The sequence below is a fragment of the Scyliorhinus torazame genome, chromosome 27 (genome assembly GCF_047496885.1).
Source record: "Scyliorhinus torazame isolate Kashiwa2021f chromosome 27, sScyTor2.1, whole genome shotgun sequence".
Lineage (NCBI taxonomy): Eukaryota > Metazoa > Chordata > Chondrichthyes > Carcharhiniformes > Scyliorhinidae > Scyliorhinus > Scyliorhinus torazame.
In genome coordinates, this window is record NC_092733.1 from 6,077,641 (window position 1) to 6,094,752 (window position 17,112).

The 17,112-nt window shown below is 53.9% G+C and overlaps 1 protein-coding gene across 2 annotated transcripts in view; it reads right to left on the reverse strand.

Moving 5' to 3' along the window:
- The window catches only part of tyk2 (tyrosine kinase 2), a 121,622-nt gene that overhangs the window by 17,219 nt on the left and 87,291 nt on the right, over positions 1-17,112 (reverse strand). For both annotated transcript variants that reach the window (XM_072490850.1, XM_072490851.1), the window contains exons 12-16: positions 13,546-13,719; positions 12,255-12,342; positions 6,880-7,007; positions 4,495-4,630; positions 485-636 (exon numbers count right to left, since the gene is read on the reverse strand). In XM_072490850.1, coding sequence (XP_072346951.1) covers positions 485-636; positions 4,495-4,630; positions 6,880-7,007; positions 12,255-12,342; positions 13,546-13,719 — 678 coding nt within the window. The remainder of the gene's footprint in view (positions 1-484; positions 637-4,494; positions 4,631-6,879; positions 7,008-12,254; positions 12,343-13,545; positions 13,720-17,112) is intronic.

The following is a 17,112-nucleotide window of genomic DNA, read 5'->3' on the forward strand; positions in this document are numbered from 1 at the left end:
GGTCTCCTCTTCACCGTCACCGTGGACATCCAATCCCTCCAGCCTCGGCAGAATGCTCGGAGGATTTTCCATTTCTTCAACAAAGACCCAACCATTGATTCACATGTTAGCACGAGGCGAGGAAGTCATTCCACAGCTGGGTCCAATCTTGACCATGCGTGCTGTCGCCTGTGCACACTTTCCAACAAGGGATACAGGACAGCTACCGGGTATAGCCAGTTAGGCTGATTCTCCCCACCCCTTCCATGGCCAGGCGCTGCCCTGGGTAAAATCAGTCAGGCAAGGAAACGGGCTGGATCCTCATTTTCACTCAAAGGAAACACCAACTCTTTTTGTCCACCCACCACAGTATGGGAGAGGACTGCAGCTTTAACCCTGTCTCCTCCTGTCACTGTGTACCAGTGCACTGCTGCGTGGACCCACGCCAGTCTTCCTGCAGATGATGAACTGGGTGATGTTTGACCAGCTTCAGATTGTGATTTACCTCTGACAGTGTTCGCTCCCTCAGTGGAACGTCTCCATTGCAGCATATTTCCAGCACAGTCGTCCCAAAACTCCACTTGTCAGCGCCCAGACTTAACTTGTTAACATTCTGGACACACTCTGGAGCAATCCAGGGAATTCGCTCCACTCGCTCTGGAAAATCAAAGATCAGGGTTTTCCCAAGTCATGGTTCATCTTCAATCCTAAGCCAAACAGTTATTTAATTTTAAACATTACGGAAGGATATGTGTGTAATGGTGCACAGTGGTTAGCACTGCTGCCTCACCGCACCAGGGACCCAGGTTCAATTCCAACCTCGGGCGACTGTCTGTGCGGAGTCTGCACATCCTCCCCGTGTCTGCGTGGGTTTCCTCCGGGTGCTCCGGTTTCCTCCCACAGTCCAAAGATGTGCAAGTTAGGTGGATTGGCCACGTTAAACTGTCCCTCAGTGTCCAAAGATGTGGTTAGGTGGGGTTACAGGGATAGGGCGGGAGAGTGGGCTGGTGCAGACTCGATGGGCTGAATGGCCTCCTTCTGCACTGTCGGGATTCTATGGACTGGAATCTCGTAGTTACCGGGGTTGATGTTTACACTCAAGATTGCTTGATTTTTCTGTCAGTTTAATTTTCTCTCCTAAACTCCTGGGGTACATAGTAAAACGGTTTAATTTTCTCTCCTAAACTCCTGGGGTACATAGTAAAACGGTCGAAGGCACTTCACTGGAGCTTTTTCAAATTAAAATTTAACACCGAGCCACATAAGGAGATATCAGGGCAGAATAATCAAAAGCTTGGCCAAAGAGGTAGGTTTTAAGGAGCTCGAGAGGCAGAGAGATTTAGGGAGGGATCTGCAGAGCTTCTTTTTGTTTGCAGGAAGTGGGCATCGCTGGCTGTGCCAGCATTTATTGCCCATCCCTAAGTGCCCTTCTTGAACCACTGCAGCCCATGTGGTGTAGGTACACCCACGATGCTGTTAGGGAGGGAGTTCCAGGATGTTGCCCCGGCGACAGTGAGGGAACGGTGATATATTTCCAAGTCAGGGTGGTGAGTGACTTGGAGTGGAATGGTAGCGGTCGGGGGTTTGGAAGGTGCTGCCGAAGGAGCCTTGCTGAGTTCCTGCAGTGCATCTTGTAGATGGTCCACACGGCTGCCACTGTGCATTGGTGGGGATGGGTTTGAATATCAAGGGGCAATGGTTAGATTCTCTCTTGTTGGAGATGGTCATTGCCTGGCATCTGTGTGGCATGAATGTTACTTGCCACCTGCTAGTACAAGCCTGGATATATGGACATGGGCTGCTTCAGTGCGGCTTCGACCTCAATAGCTGAAAGCATGAGCACCAGTGCTGGAGTGATTAAAGCCTGCATGCTCACCAGGCCAAAATTGGAGGAAACAGAGATCTTGAAGAGTTGTAGGACAGGAGGAGAGAGATGGTGGAGGTATCTGAACAAAAGGTGAGAATTTGAAAATAGAGTTGTTGCTGCATAGATCAGCTAACAGTATCTTGCCAGAGTTAACACACATTGTGCTTCGGATGCGACAGTGAGTTAGGGTAAGCCAGGGAGGGTGGGACAACAAGAGGAAATTGTGACAGTGAGTTGGGGGGGGGGGGGGGGGGGAGCGGGAGAGAGAATATGAGGGTTAAGAGGAGATCAGAAGGGCATCTCGGTGAGTGGGGTTGCGCATGGAGGACACTGAGGTCAGGAGAGGCTGTTGTGACTGGGAGTTGTGGGGCGAGGGCAACAGTGCAGGTATCAGCGATTCAGATGGTTAAGAAAGCTTGGGTTTGTTCATTGATCGAGATTCTTTTTTAAAACAAGTAAAAGATGTACATTTAAACAGTGCTTTTCATTAACATTGTATGTCTGCCTGGAACTCCCTGCCAGGGGAGGTGGTGGAAGCAGGGACGATACTGACATTTAAGGGGCGTCTTGACAAATACATGAATAGGATGGGAATAGAGGGATACGGACCCAGGAAGTGTAGAAGATTGTAGTTTAGTCGGGCAGCATGGTCGGCACGGGCTTGGAGGGCCGAAGGGCCTGTTCCTGTGCTGTACATTTCTTTGTTCTTATTCTCAAAAGAGCTTTACAATGAATAAAATATTTATGAAGTGTGGTCACTGTTCTAATGCAGAAAACACAGTGGGTAATTTGTGCACAGTAAGCTCCCACAAACATCAATGTGATAACAATCAGATCATCTGTTTTTGTGATGTGGATTGAGGTAAATATTGGCCAGGACACTGGGAAAAACATCCGAGCTCACTTCATAGAACAGTGCCGTGGAATCTTTTACATCCACCTGGAAAGGGCACGCAAAGCCTCGGCTTAACTTCCCAGCTGACTGCACCGCTGACACTGCAGCACTCCCTACGTTCTGGAATTTTGCACGCTCAGCCTGCGATGGGAATCGAATCCGGAACTTTGTAACTTGGCTGCAGGGCTACAGAGGCACAACTGTCATGGAGTTTACTTGACAAAGTCAATGTGGGAAAATCGCTCGCCACAATCCCAACACCGACTTCCAGGGAAACAATGAGTGAACCACTGTTGCAATCCCAGCTGATGTTAACACTGGACAAGTGAAAGAAGCGGAGGTCACAGTTATCACACCCTCACATTTACTCAAACAGTATTCCCAGCAGAGCAGAAATCCTGTCCGATTCTCCTTCCTCTTCAGCATGGACGAATAGGCCAGCTAACTCTGCACTGTCACAGTAACTTCATTGCAGTGTTAATGGAAGTCGACTTGTGACACTAATAAAGATTATTATTACATTGACGATCTTCCCATGGCCCTTCCATTTTTCTGCTTGGACCAGCTACTCACTGTCAGAACTATTTGAATCACAGTGGGAAACCATAGAATCCCTACAGTGCAGGGCCTCCATTCGGCCCATCGAGACTGCACCAACCCTCCGAAAGAGCAACCTACCTAGGCCCATTCCCCCACCCTATTCCAGTAACCCCACATAAGCTACATACCTTTGGACACGAAGGGGCAATTTATCCCGGCCAATCCACCTAACCAGCACTTCTTTGGACTGTGGGAGGAAACCGGAGCACCCGGAGGAAACCCACGCGGACACGGGGAGAACGTGCAGACTCCGCACAGTCAGTGACCCAAGGCCGGAATTGAACCCGGGACCCTGGCACTGTAAGGCAGCAGTGCTAACAACTGTGTCACTGTGCTTTCATTTTTCTATGTGGCTCACCAAATAGCCAATAACACCTCACCCCACAGCCCACCTCAAGCTGGTCAAAGTCCCAAACCCAAGTTTAAAAAAAATCACCCATGGTGTTGCAGACAGGGAGTGCAGATCAGATGAGCCAAAGTTAAGAATTTTATTAAACTAGAACATACAGGTTTAATTCAGTCTGCATTTCAAAGCCATATAATAGTACGCTATAATTATTTGTATTATTGATCTAGTTAAATAGAAAAATGCACCGATTTGAGAAGCAGGGAACGTGAGTTAGTTGCAGCCTCATTGATTCTCAGAGTACTGGCCAAGTCGCCAGGTGGCATTTCAACACCACCACTGGCGCGAGTGTTATTACAGCATCAAATGTTTCCATACAAATATATCCAGTAAGAAGTCTGACAACACCAGGTTAAAGTCCAAAAGGTTTGTTTGGAATCACTAGCTTTTGGAGCGCAGCTCCTTCATCAGGTGAGACCTACAAATATGGCATTTAAAACACATCTCAAACAGCTACGACATCTTTAATCGGCAATACATGGTCTTATCCGGATCCAATTTGAGTTGAATGCACCAAACTCCCCTTTCCTGTGGCACAAAGGACGTGTCCATGGTGACCAGAGAGCCGCCACCAGGGGAGCATTGAGGTTACAGCAGACAGTCAACAAACCGGGGAGATGACAGGAAGGCAGGAAAGGAATCATTTTCCGGGACTTCACCTGGGGGTTTGGCTTTCAATATGGAGCACAGCTTCTGCAAATTAACATTTTCCTCGCCCCCAGACCCCAAACAATGGCTGGGACTGACCTTCATGAGTGAGAACCGTGAAACTGATTCCGGGGTCGCTGACTTTGATGAAAGGCGTGCTTCCCTCCTTAAGCCCCTTCCTCGCGACAAGCACGTTCTTGCAGCAAATGTTCCCATGAACCATGTTTTTGTCCTCCTGAGAAAATGAAAATTTGGAAAATGTACATATCGGTCAAACTGAGAAATAACACTGACTGAACTCAATGTCACCCTCACTCCCACTTCAAGGCCACTGACCACTTTCCCTACAGGAACTTTTAGGTGCGTTGGCCAGTTAGCTGGACGGCGGATTCCTGATGTGGAGCGACACCAACGGCATGGGTTCAATTCTTGTACCAGCTGAAGTTACGCATCAAGAAGTTCTTCTCAACCTCACCCCTCGCCTGGGGTGTGGTGACCCTCAGGTTAAATCACCACCAAAGGGGAGAGCAGCCTATGGTCACCTGAGGCTGTGGCGATACTTATTATTCCAGAACCATTTGCACTGTAACAGCTGGTGCACTGCCATACTGAGACATTGGGGGGAGCATCTGAGACATTTACAGGAACTTATCACACTGTCCACAAACATCTGAAAGCTTTAACACAAACTAATGGAGCTAGAGGCAGGTCCCTGCCCCTGTTGGTTTGCATCCCAGGATTCCCTGGTTGTCTAGTGCTGGGTTCAAATCCGGCACTTTCACCTCTGTGGCTGGGTTCGATTCCTGGTCAGGCAAGTAAATTTCCAGAGGCGGCACAGTGGTTAGCACTGCTGCCTCAGAGTTCAATTCCAGCCTTGGGTGGCTGTGTGGTGTTTGCACGTTCTCCCCCGCGTGAGTGCGTGGGGTTCCTCCGGGTGCTCCGCTTTTCTCCTACAGCCAAAGATGTGCAGTTTGGGGGATTGGCCACGCTACATTGCCCTTTAGTGTCCAAAGATATGCAGGTTAGTGGGGTTACAGGGACAGAGCGGAGAAGTGGGCCTCGGTAGAGTGCTCTTGCAGAGGGTCAGTGCAGTCTCAATGGGTCAAATGGCCTCCTTCTGCACTTTGGGAATTCTATGACGAGAAGTAGCTTCAGAGGTAATGGATGCATTGGTTGCAATTTTCCAAAAATCCTTGGATTCTGGAGGATTGGAAAACTGCCAATGTGACATCCCTATTCAAAAAGGGAGGAAGGCAAAAAGCGGGTAACTAAAAGGCCGATTAGCCCAACATCTAATTCTGGAAAAATGTTGGAATCAATTATTAAGGAAGTAATAGCAGCACATTTGGAAAATCATAATCTAATCGAGATGTGATGTATTTGGACTTCCAGAAGGCATTCAACAAGGTACCTCACAAAAGGTTAAGTCATATGAGCCCATGGTGTTGGAGGCAGTACATTGGCCTGGGCAGAGAATTAGTTAATGTGTAGGAAACAGCGAGTGGGGATAAGGAGCTCTTTTTCAGGTTGGTGACCTGTAACCAGTGGGGTTGCACAGGGATGTGTTTACAATATATATTAATGACTCCGAGAAAGGAAGCAAATGTACTGTAGCCAAATTTGTAGACAACTCAAAAATATGTGGAAAGGCAAGTTGTGAGAGGGACACACCAATTTGCAAAGAGACATTGTCAGGTTAGTGGGAAAAACGCTGGCGAATGGAGTATAATGTGGGGAAATGTGAAGTTGTTCATTTTGGAAGGGAGAACAAAAGGTAGTCCAAAGATGTGCGGGTTAGGTGGATTGGCCAAGCTAAATTGCCCCTTAGTGTCCAGGGATGTGTAGGTTAGGTTAAGAGATTATTGGGAGAGGGGAGGGAAGTGGGCTTGGGTGGTGTTCTTTCAGAGGCTCGGTGCAGGCTTGATGGGCCGAATGGCCTCCTTCTGCACTGTAGGGATTCTATTCTATGAAAAGAACAGAATATTTAAATGGAGAAAAACGGCAAAAAGCTCGGAGGATGTTTCCCCTCGTGGGAGAGTCTGGGACCAGAGAGTAGAGTCTCAGAATAAAGGGGGGGCCAATTTAAGACTGCGATGAAGAGGAAGTTATTCTCTCAGAGGGTTGAGTCTACCACAGAGAGCTGTGGGGGCAGAATCTTTGTGTATATTTAAGACCAAGGTAGATAGATTTTTGATCAGTAAGGGAAGGGTTACGGAGAAAGGGCGGGAAGGTGGACGTGAGGAATGTCGGATCAGCTGTAATGCGATTGAGTGGGAGAGCAGGCTCGAGGGGCCGAATGGCCTTCTGCTGAGCATATTAACATGTATTAACGATTCTGAAGTGCAGCAATTATACTGAGAGAGACAAACATACAGTACAAATACAGCATTTACTTTTTTTCAATTGTGTTTGCACACAGATAAAAGTAGATGTGTGTTCTGAAGTACTGCTCAAGGAAATGGGCCAAGATGTAATGCTGCGTACCAAGTAGCTCAATGCACTAGCAAGTTGCTGAATGACAGTCAGACTCCACTCTGGGCTCATCTTTCCTCTCTCCTTTCGCAACAAGACATCGAGCGGACCAAATTCGACATATTCCTCCACAATTATATCTGCAATAGGAGGAGAGTGATTAATTTCATGAGAGAGAGAGAACGAGAGAACAAGAGGAGAGAACCAAAGAGAGAGAACGCGAATGAGTGAGAATGAGAGTGAGTGAGAGAACAAGAGTGAGAGAACGAGAACAAGAGAGAGAAAGAGAGAAAGGGAGAGAGAAAGAAAGAGAGAACGAGAGAGAGAGAGAGAAAATGTGCTCTTTAGTTTTGTGATTATATTCCTCCTGAAAACCCTTCGGCTGTAAGATTTAATTGAGCTGTTTTTAATTCCGAGGTTTTGATGTAAGTTCAGTGTTGTGTCTGATTCTGTAACTTCTCAAAGCTCGCACACAATAAATTACTCAGAATGCAGTGACATTGTATCGGCGTTTTATAAAACCTAACCAAAATTGATCATCTTTTCTTTCTAAATTCAGCTTTAGGTGCAGCCCGACACCAGCTGTTGTGGCGTCTCTACATCCTCGCTGCATAAACAGAAACACGGTCACGTCTGTATGACAGGAATAGTGAGCAGAAGAACATACAGCTTCCCAAATATATATAATGATGTGAATTCTAATTGTAGCTCCCACCCAGAAAAATAGGCAGTGTCACAGTAGTACAGAGGCTGAGGGAAGACTGTGGTGCAGTGAATTCCATGCTCTTGATCTTTAAAATCCACTTCAACAAGGAGGCACGGTCCTGGTTTAATGTTTCAGTGAGAATACGGAGCACCTAACAATGCAGCATTTCCTTGCACTGGAGCAGTAGCCCAGTTCATACTTAAACAAAGAGTCAGCTACCAACTGAGGGAATTAACAAGTGCCTAACTTTTCCAGAGGATTTGACTAGAAAAGAGAAAAAGCATCTACAGCCCATGGATAATTCAGGCTTGCCAATCTGCTCTGTCACTCCATTAGATTCTGATGGACTTGTGCCTTCACATGGCTGATTCATCTCCCGATAACCTTTCCCACCAAAAATCTATCAACCTCGGTCTCAAAACCTCCTCAGCATCCATAGTCTGGACGTGGGAGAATTCCAGATCTCCTGACTTTTTCCGAAAAAAAAAAAAAAAATGCTTTTCGATTTCACCAGAGAAAAGCCAGCGTCTAATTTTAAATCATTTTCCTGATTCCCCAAATACTTTCTCTGTGTTTAGCTCATCAAGTTGTTTTAACGCTTCAAATACAATGGTCAGATCACCCCCTCAACCTTCTCCCAGGGAGTTTATGCAGCTGCCCTCACTATTTAACCCGCCTAAGTGTTGGGGAATCTGCACTCCATCCCCTTCAAGGCAAATATATCCAGGTGAGGATCGATGCCCTGATCTGGGCACAATGTTCGAGTCTGACCAAGGCTCCAGATGACTGAAGCTTCACTTGCTCCACTTTGTAATCCAGTGTTCTTGAGGAAAAGGCCAGCATCATTATAAGCCTTTTGGATTAGTTTTGGAGATTACAGTCTTAATCACTGCAAATCCCGACTGCTTCTGCGCTAACAGATTGCTGGTGCGAATTGTCACAGGATACTTGTGACTGGCTGCCGTGAGGAAGCTGTGTTTAACGTTCCCTGTCCAGTTAAGGCATGGCTCATGTATTCCCTGTGAGTAAAGGGAGTCCAATGTGAAAATCAGGCTGTGTGTAGCTACTTACAAAGTTTTGGCTATGGGTCAGATGAACCCAAAATGGAGCGACTATTTTCTTTGAAAAATGTAGCAAAAATGTGACACTTGAAAGTGTGAAAAATGCATGACGTGTGGGATCTTAACTGTAGAAGTTGAAAGATTTGTTGAACATTACCATTCAGCCAGGCAGTCGACATGTGAGGTGCTCACTGAATGTCCAGAGGAAACAAAAACAGTAAACAGGGTCTAAAAATAACAGCAAAAGTGGATCGCACCTGTAACATGGTCTCAGAACAGAATGTGCTTTGTAGGTAACCTGTCAGTGATACTAACCACAGGGGGCAGGAGGGCAAGCCGAGTTGAAAACGGTGTTGACAGGCTGGCTCTGTTTATTTATAGGTGTCATTGACAGAAACATGCCTGACAACAGGAAGTGGCAATTTTGCACAACATCCCTGTTCCTTTTAACACATCACATATTTGCATTCTCGCCCTTGTTCCTTCCCCCCTCTAGAAATGTAACTTGCTTCTGCAGTCCCTTTCTATTGTCTGGTTAGAAGCAGGAAGCTAAAATGTTTGTACAATTAGAACACAAAGAGGGAGCCTCCATTCTCCCTCAGCTCAGCACCATTGTGATGGAAATTAGGTAAACATTTGAAGCAGATGCTGATACAGGGAGTGCACGGAATGGCATTAGTTCCAGGTTTCTCCAGCTCAAGGTTGGTGGTGGACGGTTGTCAGGAGGGTCGCATTGCAATCGGTCGTGGCTGAATTTACAACAAAAAAAAATGAACAATGCCGTTTTCCGACCAGAAGTGGCGTCAGAGAGCAGGTCATGTGCCGGGCACACACACTTGCGCTGTGCACCCTGTCCATCCGTGCTTTTGGCTCGAAATCAGGGAGGAGAGATTCCTCCATTTTCTAGCTGTGAGCAAGCAAGATAACAGGACTGGGTAGAACTGAAAATAGATCGTTTTAAACAAAGAAAAAAGTGAAATCGGGAACAATCAGAATAAAGTTGATTTCTTGAGGTGTGGCTTTGCTAATTGTGCCAATGCAAATTAGGATGCGACGCCAGTGCGTGTTTATGGAGGGAAGTATTGGTAATGAGTGTTTAAAGCCCTCAAAACTTCAAAGACATTTGAAGACTAAACATGGCAAGTTTGAGACAAACCTCGATCTTTTTCAAAGGAGGCAGTGAGAACTTAAATCATCAGAGGAAGTCCTTAGCAGAAATGTAACATTGAACAAAGACAACGAGGTTGTGAGGACCAAGCAGGATCACCTGTCGAATTGAAGTTAAGTGAAAATGGTGGGTCGCAAATGTCGGCCGGCGTGGGTCGCAAGGGTCGGCCGGCGTGGGTCGCAAGGGTCGGCCGGCGTGGGTCGCAAGGGTCGGCCGGCGTGGGTCGCAAGGGTCGGCCGGCGTGGGTCGCAAGGGTCGGCCGGCGTGGGTCGCAAAGATCGGTCGGAGCGGGTCGCAAAGATCGGCCGGAGCGGGTCGCAAAGATCGGCCGGAGCGGGTCGCAAAGATCGGCCGGAGCGGGTCGCAAAGATCGGCCGGAGCGGGTCGCAAAGATCGGCCGGAGCGGGTCGCAAAGATCGGCCGGAGCGGGTCGCAAAGATCGGCCGGAGCGAGTAGCAAAGATCGGGTAGCAAAGATTGGCCGGAGCGGGCCGCAAAGATCGGCCGGAGCGGGTCGCAAAGATCGGTCGGAGCGGGTCGCAAAGATCGGCCGGAGCGGGTCGCAAAGATCGGTCGGAGCGGGTCGCAAAGATCGGCCGGAGCGGGTAGCAAAGATCGGGTAGCAAAGATTGGCCGGAGCGGGCCGCAAAGATCGGCCGGAGCGGGTCGCAAAGATCGGCCGGAGCGGGTAGCAAAGATCGGGTAGCAAAGATTGGCCGGAGCGGGCCGCAAAGATCGGCCGGAGCGGGTAGCAAAGATCGGCCGGAGCGGGTCGCAAAGATCGGCTGAAGCGGGTCGCAAAGATCGGCCGGAGCGGGTCGCAAAGATCGGCCGGAGCGGGTCGCAAAGATCGGCCGGAGCGGGTCGCAAAGATCGGCCGGAGCGAGTAGCAAAGATCGGGTAGCAAAGATTGGCCGGAGCGGGCCGCAAAGATCGGCCGGAGCGGGTCGCAAAGATCGGTCGGAGCGGGTCGCAAAGATCGGCCGGAGCGGGTCGCAAAGATCGGTCGGAGCGGGTCGCAAAGATCGGCCGGAGCGGGTAGCAAAGATCGGGTAGCAAAGATTGGCCGGAGCGGGCCGCAAAGATCGGCCGGAGCGGGTCGCAAAGATCGGCCGGAGCGGGTAGCAAAGATTGGCCGGAGCGGGCCGCAAAGATCGGCCGGAGCGGGTCGCAAAGATCGGCTGAAGCGGGTCGCAAAGATCGGCCGGAGTGGGTCGCAAAGATCGGCCGGAGTGGGTCGCAAAGATCGGCCGGAGTGGGTCGCAAAGATCGGCCGGAGCGGGTCGCAAAGATCGGCCGGAGCGGTTCGCAAAGATCGGCCGGAGCGGTTCGCAAAGATCGGTCGGAGCGGGTCGCAAAGATCGGCCGGAGCGGGTCGCAAAGATCGGTCGGAGCGGGTCGCAAAGATCGGCCGGAGCGGGTCGCAAAGATCGGCCGGAGCGGGTCACAAAGATCGGCCGGAGCGGGAAGCAAAGATCGGTCGGAGCGGGTCGCAAAGATCGGTCGGAGCGGGTCGCAAAGATCGGCCGGAGCGGGTCGCAAAGATCGGCCGGAGCGGGTCGCAAAGATCGGCCGGAGCGGGTCGCAAAGATCGGCCGGAGCGGGTCGCAAAGATCGGCCGGAGCGGGTCGCAAAGATCGGCCGGAGCGGGTCGCAAAGATCGGCCGGAGTGGGTAGCAAAGATCGGCCTTAGCGGGTAGCAAAGATCGGCCGGAGCGGGTCGCAAAGATCGGCCGGAGTGGGTCGCAAAGATCGGCCGGAGCGGGTCGCAAAGATCGGCCGGAGCGGGTCGCAAAGATCGGCCTTAGCCGGTAGCAAAGATCGGCCTTAGCGGGTAGCAAAGATCGGCCTTAGCGGGTAGCAAAGATCGGCCGGAGCGGGGAGCAAAGATCGGCCTTAGCCGGTAGCAAAGATCGGCCTTAGCGGGGAGCAAAGATCGGCCGGAGCGGGGAGCAAAGATCGGCCGGCTGGCAAAAGTGGGTCCAAGGTAAGAAAAGTTTCAAAAACGCTGCTCTCACCAATGGCTGGTGCAGACTCAGTGCAGAATGGCCACCTTCTGCTCAGACGAGTGGATACGGCCCTTGCTGAGGGATGAAGTGGCACACTGGCCGGGAAGTGCATTTGCTACAGCCCATTCCTGGGAATCAGCTTCTGGATTACCGGCAGACACAGACACAAGTATTCTATCTCTTCTGCACCGCTCCCCCCCCCCCCCCCCCCCCCCCTTTGCTGCAGGAAGGGTCCTGCAAGGCCGATACTTCACTGTCTCTCCCACCTCTACGGCACAGACTGGGAGCTGAGCATTTGGGAATCATAAGGAAGCAGTTGTGGAATTTGTAGATTGATCCAGGATTAACAATCACAGAGAAACTATTGAGGGTTTCAGCGCCACCATACAAACAAATAAAAGACTAAACTTTGAAATATAAATGAATGAAAAAGGTTTGAATTACTTTCTGATCCACGCACACAGACTCCATGAACGAAAGCCAGGTGAGCGTGAGATATCTGACTCATCAGACTGGCCAGCTCAAAGAATGCCTGCAAAATAAACAGCAAGATAAAGCAGATTGATGAACACAGACAAACCGCTCGGACAGGGACTGGCGCCGACGGAAAGTTAGCTGATAGTGTGTGTGTGCAAGCTGCAGAACGAAGGACTTGATCCTCTCTGATCAGCAGCAAGGTTACTTGGATCCTGTTTCTACCAAATATATGGAAGCCACACACATGCACGCGGGATTATCAAAACCTCCATTATCAATAAAGCAAGGCAGAATTAACAGAAGAAACACAATCACAGAAACTGAAAACAAAATAATTCAAGCAAATGAAAGCCTCACTCCTTCCACCCCAGCCAGCACGTTATTCCAAAACGTGGTTCTTTGAATAAACTAGCAACTGAGAGATTACATTTCCTAAATCCTTGCACACGCTTTTCAATTGCAATGGGCCTTTCCAATGATTAATATTTTGACATTATTTTTTATTTAAATCTCCTGATCTGTCGGATTTGATTTTTAAAATCTGTGCCATTTGGGGGCTCTGCTCAGTAAACGTGCTTGTTCCTGCACAGCACAACGGTGGAGGCTGTTTTACTCCAATATTTTGCCTGTATTTAAACTCCTTGACCGAGTGGCTGTCCAAACAACATCTGAACCGTTCAATCCCTCCACCGATCCTAACCACGGTCCTCGAGGACGTGCCAACTTTCTCAGTGGGTCTTTGCTGTCAACGCCACTGTTAAAACACTCCCTCCCCCTGAAGTGATGGCATCAATGTGGCTTCTTGTTGGGTAACCACAGGCAGGCAGGGCTTAGTCACCCAGAGCACAGTGGGAAACATTTTCACCTTGGAGGCAGGTCATGGGTTTGAGTCCCCTCTAGGGATGAGCGTACGTTGTCCAGCGAGCGGACACCGCAGTGCTGAGGTGTGAGGTTAACCAAACGCCACTCTGGTGGATGTAAAAGGTTTCATGGCATAATTCAGCGGAGTTCATTGTCACCCTGCTGTCTGTGAGAGCTTGCTGTATGTAAATTGGTTGACACATTTTCTATTTACAACAGTGACTCCATTTCAAAATTACTGCTTTGACTGGAATGTGTTAGGGCATTTTGAGGTTGTGAAAGGCACTATAGAAATGAAAGCATTTCTTTCTTTCAATCATGCATAGGTCCCAGTAGTGAGACTGACAGATTACTGAAACAATTGTGACTTGCATAGATTCCTTTCTGTTTTCCTCACCAATGCAATGTCCCTGTGACTGGGATCAAGCACTTTCAGCACCACACGGATATCCCTTGCTTCACTGCGACACGGTCCACCGGAAGAGTCCACCTCCTCTTCCTCCTCAACTTCACCTTCGCAAAACCTACCAGCGTAGATATTCATCCTGGTTCCACGTCCCAGATGGTGCTCCTGCAAACAGAAACGAACGACAATGATCGTAGTGGGTCCTGTACAGCTAGGATTCATTGTACAGCTCGGCTTCGGATGATGTTACAGCACGGCACCAACCTCCGTAGGCACAAACCTACACTTTGTTCTCCAGATTCCAAGAGATCCATGAGGGATTCCAATTGGATCAGCGGGTCCAACAGGATTCCATCCTCCAACTCGATTCACTGTGGTGGAACCAGCGATTCAGCTGATACAACCCAGGTCTCCGGTGTTGGGATGTGACGTTTTAAAAAAAGGTTCAACTGCGCATTGTGCTCTGGGCATAAATCTAACTGGACCCAAATAAAGGGCAACACGGACAGGAGCGCAGGCAGGGGCGCGGAGAGGAGCGCGGGCAGGGGCGCGGAGGGGAGCGCGGGCAGGGGCGCGGAGGGGAGCGCGGGCAGGGGCGCGGAGGGGAGCGCGGGCAGGGGCGCGGAGGGGAGCGCGGGCAGGGGCGCGGAGGGGAGCGCGGGCAGGGGCGCGGAGGGGAGCGCGGGCAGGGGCGCGGAGGGGAGCGCGGGCAGGGGCGCGGAGGGGAGCGCGGGCAGGGGCGCGGAGGGGAGCGCGGGCAGGGGCGCGGAGGGGAGCGCGGGCAGGGGCGCGGAGGGGAACGCGGGCAGGGGCGCGGAGAGGAGCGCGGGCAGGGGCGCGGAGAGGAGCGCGGGCAGGGGCGCGGAGAGGAGCGCGGGCAGGGGCGCGGAGAGGAGCGCGGAGAGGGGCGCGGAGAGGGGCGCGGAGAGGGGCGCGGAGAGGGGCGCGGAGAGGAGCGCGGGCAGGGGCGCGGAGAGGAGCGCGGGCAGGGGCGCGGGGAGGAGCGCGGGGAGGGGCGCGGGGAGGGGCGCGGGCAGGAACGCGGGCAGGGGCGCGGACAGGAACGCAGGCAGGGGCGCGGACAGGAACGCAGGCAGGGGCGCGGACAGGAACGCAGGCAGGGGCGCGGACAGGAACGCAGGCAGGGGCGCGGACAGGAACGCAGGCAGGGGCGCGGACAGGAACGCAGGCAGGGGCGCGGACAGGAACGCAGGCAGGGGCGCGGACAGGAACGCAGGCAGGGGCGCGGACAGGAACGCAGGCAGGGGCGCGGACAGGAACGCAGGCAGGGGCGCGGACAGGAACGCAGGCAGGGGCGCGGACAGGAACGCAGGCAGGGGCGCGGACAGGAACGCAGGCAGGGGCGCGGACAGGAACGCAGGCAGGGGCGCGGACAGGAACGCAGGCAGGGGCGCGGACAGGAACGCAGGCAGGGGCGCGGACAGGAACGCAGGCAGGGGCGCGGACAGGAACGCAGGCAGGGGCGCGGACAGGAACGCAGGCAGGGGCGCGGACAGGAACGCAGGCAGGGGCGCGGACAGGAACGCAGGCAGGGGCGCGGACAGGAACGCAGGCAGGGGCGCGGACAGGAACGCAGGCAGGGGCGCGGACAGGAACGCAGGCAGGGGCGCGGACAGGAACGCAGGCAGGGGCGCGGACAGGAACGCAGGCAGGGGCGCGGACAGGAACGCAGGCAGGGGCGCGGACAGGAACGCAGGCAGGGGCGCGGACAGGAACGCAGGCAGGGGCGCGGACAGGAACGCAGGCAGGGGCGCGGGCAGGAACGCAGGCAGGGGCGCGGGCAGGAACGCAGGCAGGGGCGCGGGCAGGAACGCGGGCAGGGGCGCGGGCAGGGACGCGGGCAGGGACGCGGGCAGGAACGCGGGCAGGAACGCGGGCAAGGGCGCTGGCAGGAACGCGGGCAGGGGCGCGGGCAGGAACGCAGGCAGGGGCGCGGGCAGGAACGCAGGCAGGGGCGCGGGCAGGAACGCAGGCAGGGGCGCGGGCAGGAACGCAGGCAGGGGCGCGGGCAGGAACGCAGGCAGGGGCGCGGGCAGGAACGCAGGCAGGGGCGCGGGCAGGAACGCAGGCAGGGGCGCGGGCAGGAACGCAGGCAGGGGCGCGGGCAGGAACGCAGGCAGGGGCGCGGGCAGGAACGCAGGCAGGGGCGCGGGCAGGAACGCAGGCAGGGGCGCGGGCAGGAACGCAGGCAGGGGCGCGGGCAGGAACGCAGGCAGGGGCGCGGGCAGGAACGCAGGCAGGGGCGCGGGCAGGAACGCAGGCAGGGGCGCGGGCAGGAACGCAGGCAGGGGCGCGGGCAGGAACGCAGGCAGGGGCGCGGGCAGGAACGCAGGCAGGGGCGCGGGCAGGAACGCAGGCAGGGGCGCGGGCAGGAACGCAGGCAGGGGCGCGGGCAGGAACGCAGGCAGGGGCGCGGGCAGGAACGCAGGCAGGGGCGCGGGCAGGAACGCAGGCAGGGGCGCGGGCAGGAACGCAGGCAGGGGCGCGGGCAGGAACGCAGGCAGGGGCGCGGGCAGGAACGCAGGCAGGGGCGCGGGCAGGAACGCAGGCAGGGGCGCGGGCAGGAACGCAGGCAGGGGCGCGGGCAGGAACGCAGGCAGGGGCGCGGGCAGGAACGCAGGCAGGGGCGCGGGCAGGAACGCAGGCAGGGGCGCGGGCAGGAACGCAGGCAGGGGCGCGGGCAGGAACGCAGGCAGGGGCGCGGGCAGGAACGCAGGCAGGGGCGCGGGCAGGAACGCAGGCAGGGGCGCGGGCAGGAACGCAGGCAGGGGCGCGGACAGGAACGCAGGCAGGGGCGCGGACAGGAACGCAGGCAGGGGCGCGGACAGGAACGCAGGCAGGGGCGCGGACAGGAACGCAGGCAGGGGCGCGGACAGGAACGCAGGCAGGGGCGCGGACAGGAACGCAGGCAGGGGCGCGGACAGGAACGCAGGCAGAGGTGCAGGCAGGGGTGCGACAGAAACGCAAGCAGGAACGCAGGCAGGGGCGCGGACAGGAACGCAGGCAGGGGCGCGGACAGGAACGCAGGCAGGGGCGCGGACAGGAACGCAGGCAGGGGCGCGGACAGGAACGCAGGCAGAGGTGCAGGCAGGGGTGCGACAGAAACGCAAGCAGGAACGCAGGCAGGGGCGCGGACAGGAACGCAGGCAGGGGCGCGAACAGGAACGCAGGAAGGGGTGCGGACAGGAACGCAGGAAGGGGTGCGGACAGGAACGCAGGAAGGGGTGCGGACAGGAACGCAGGCAGAGGTGCGGACAGAGACGTGGACAGAGGAAATAAATAACATTAAAAAAAGAGGCCCACCACCACATCATTCATTTAAACCGTTTGGTACAAACTCACATTAACTAGGATAAAAGATCCATAACCAAAAACAAAACAGCATATCGCACTGGCACACCGTCCTGTCTCTCCAGGGTACTTTTCAACCGCTTTGCAATTCGGTCCTGGCAGCTCTGCTATTCTCGGTTCCCCCCCCCCCCCCCCCCCCCAACCGAGAAACCCCTAATTAAACAGGTGGTGGCCCAAACTACATAA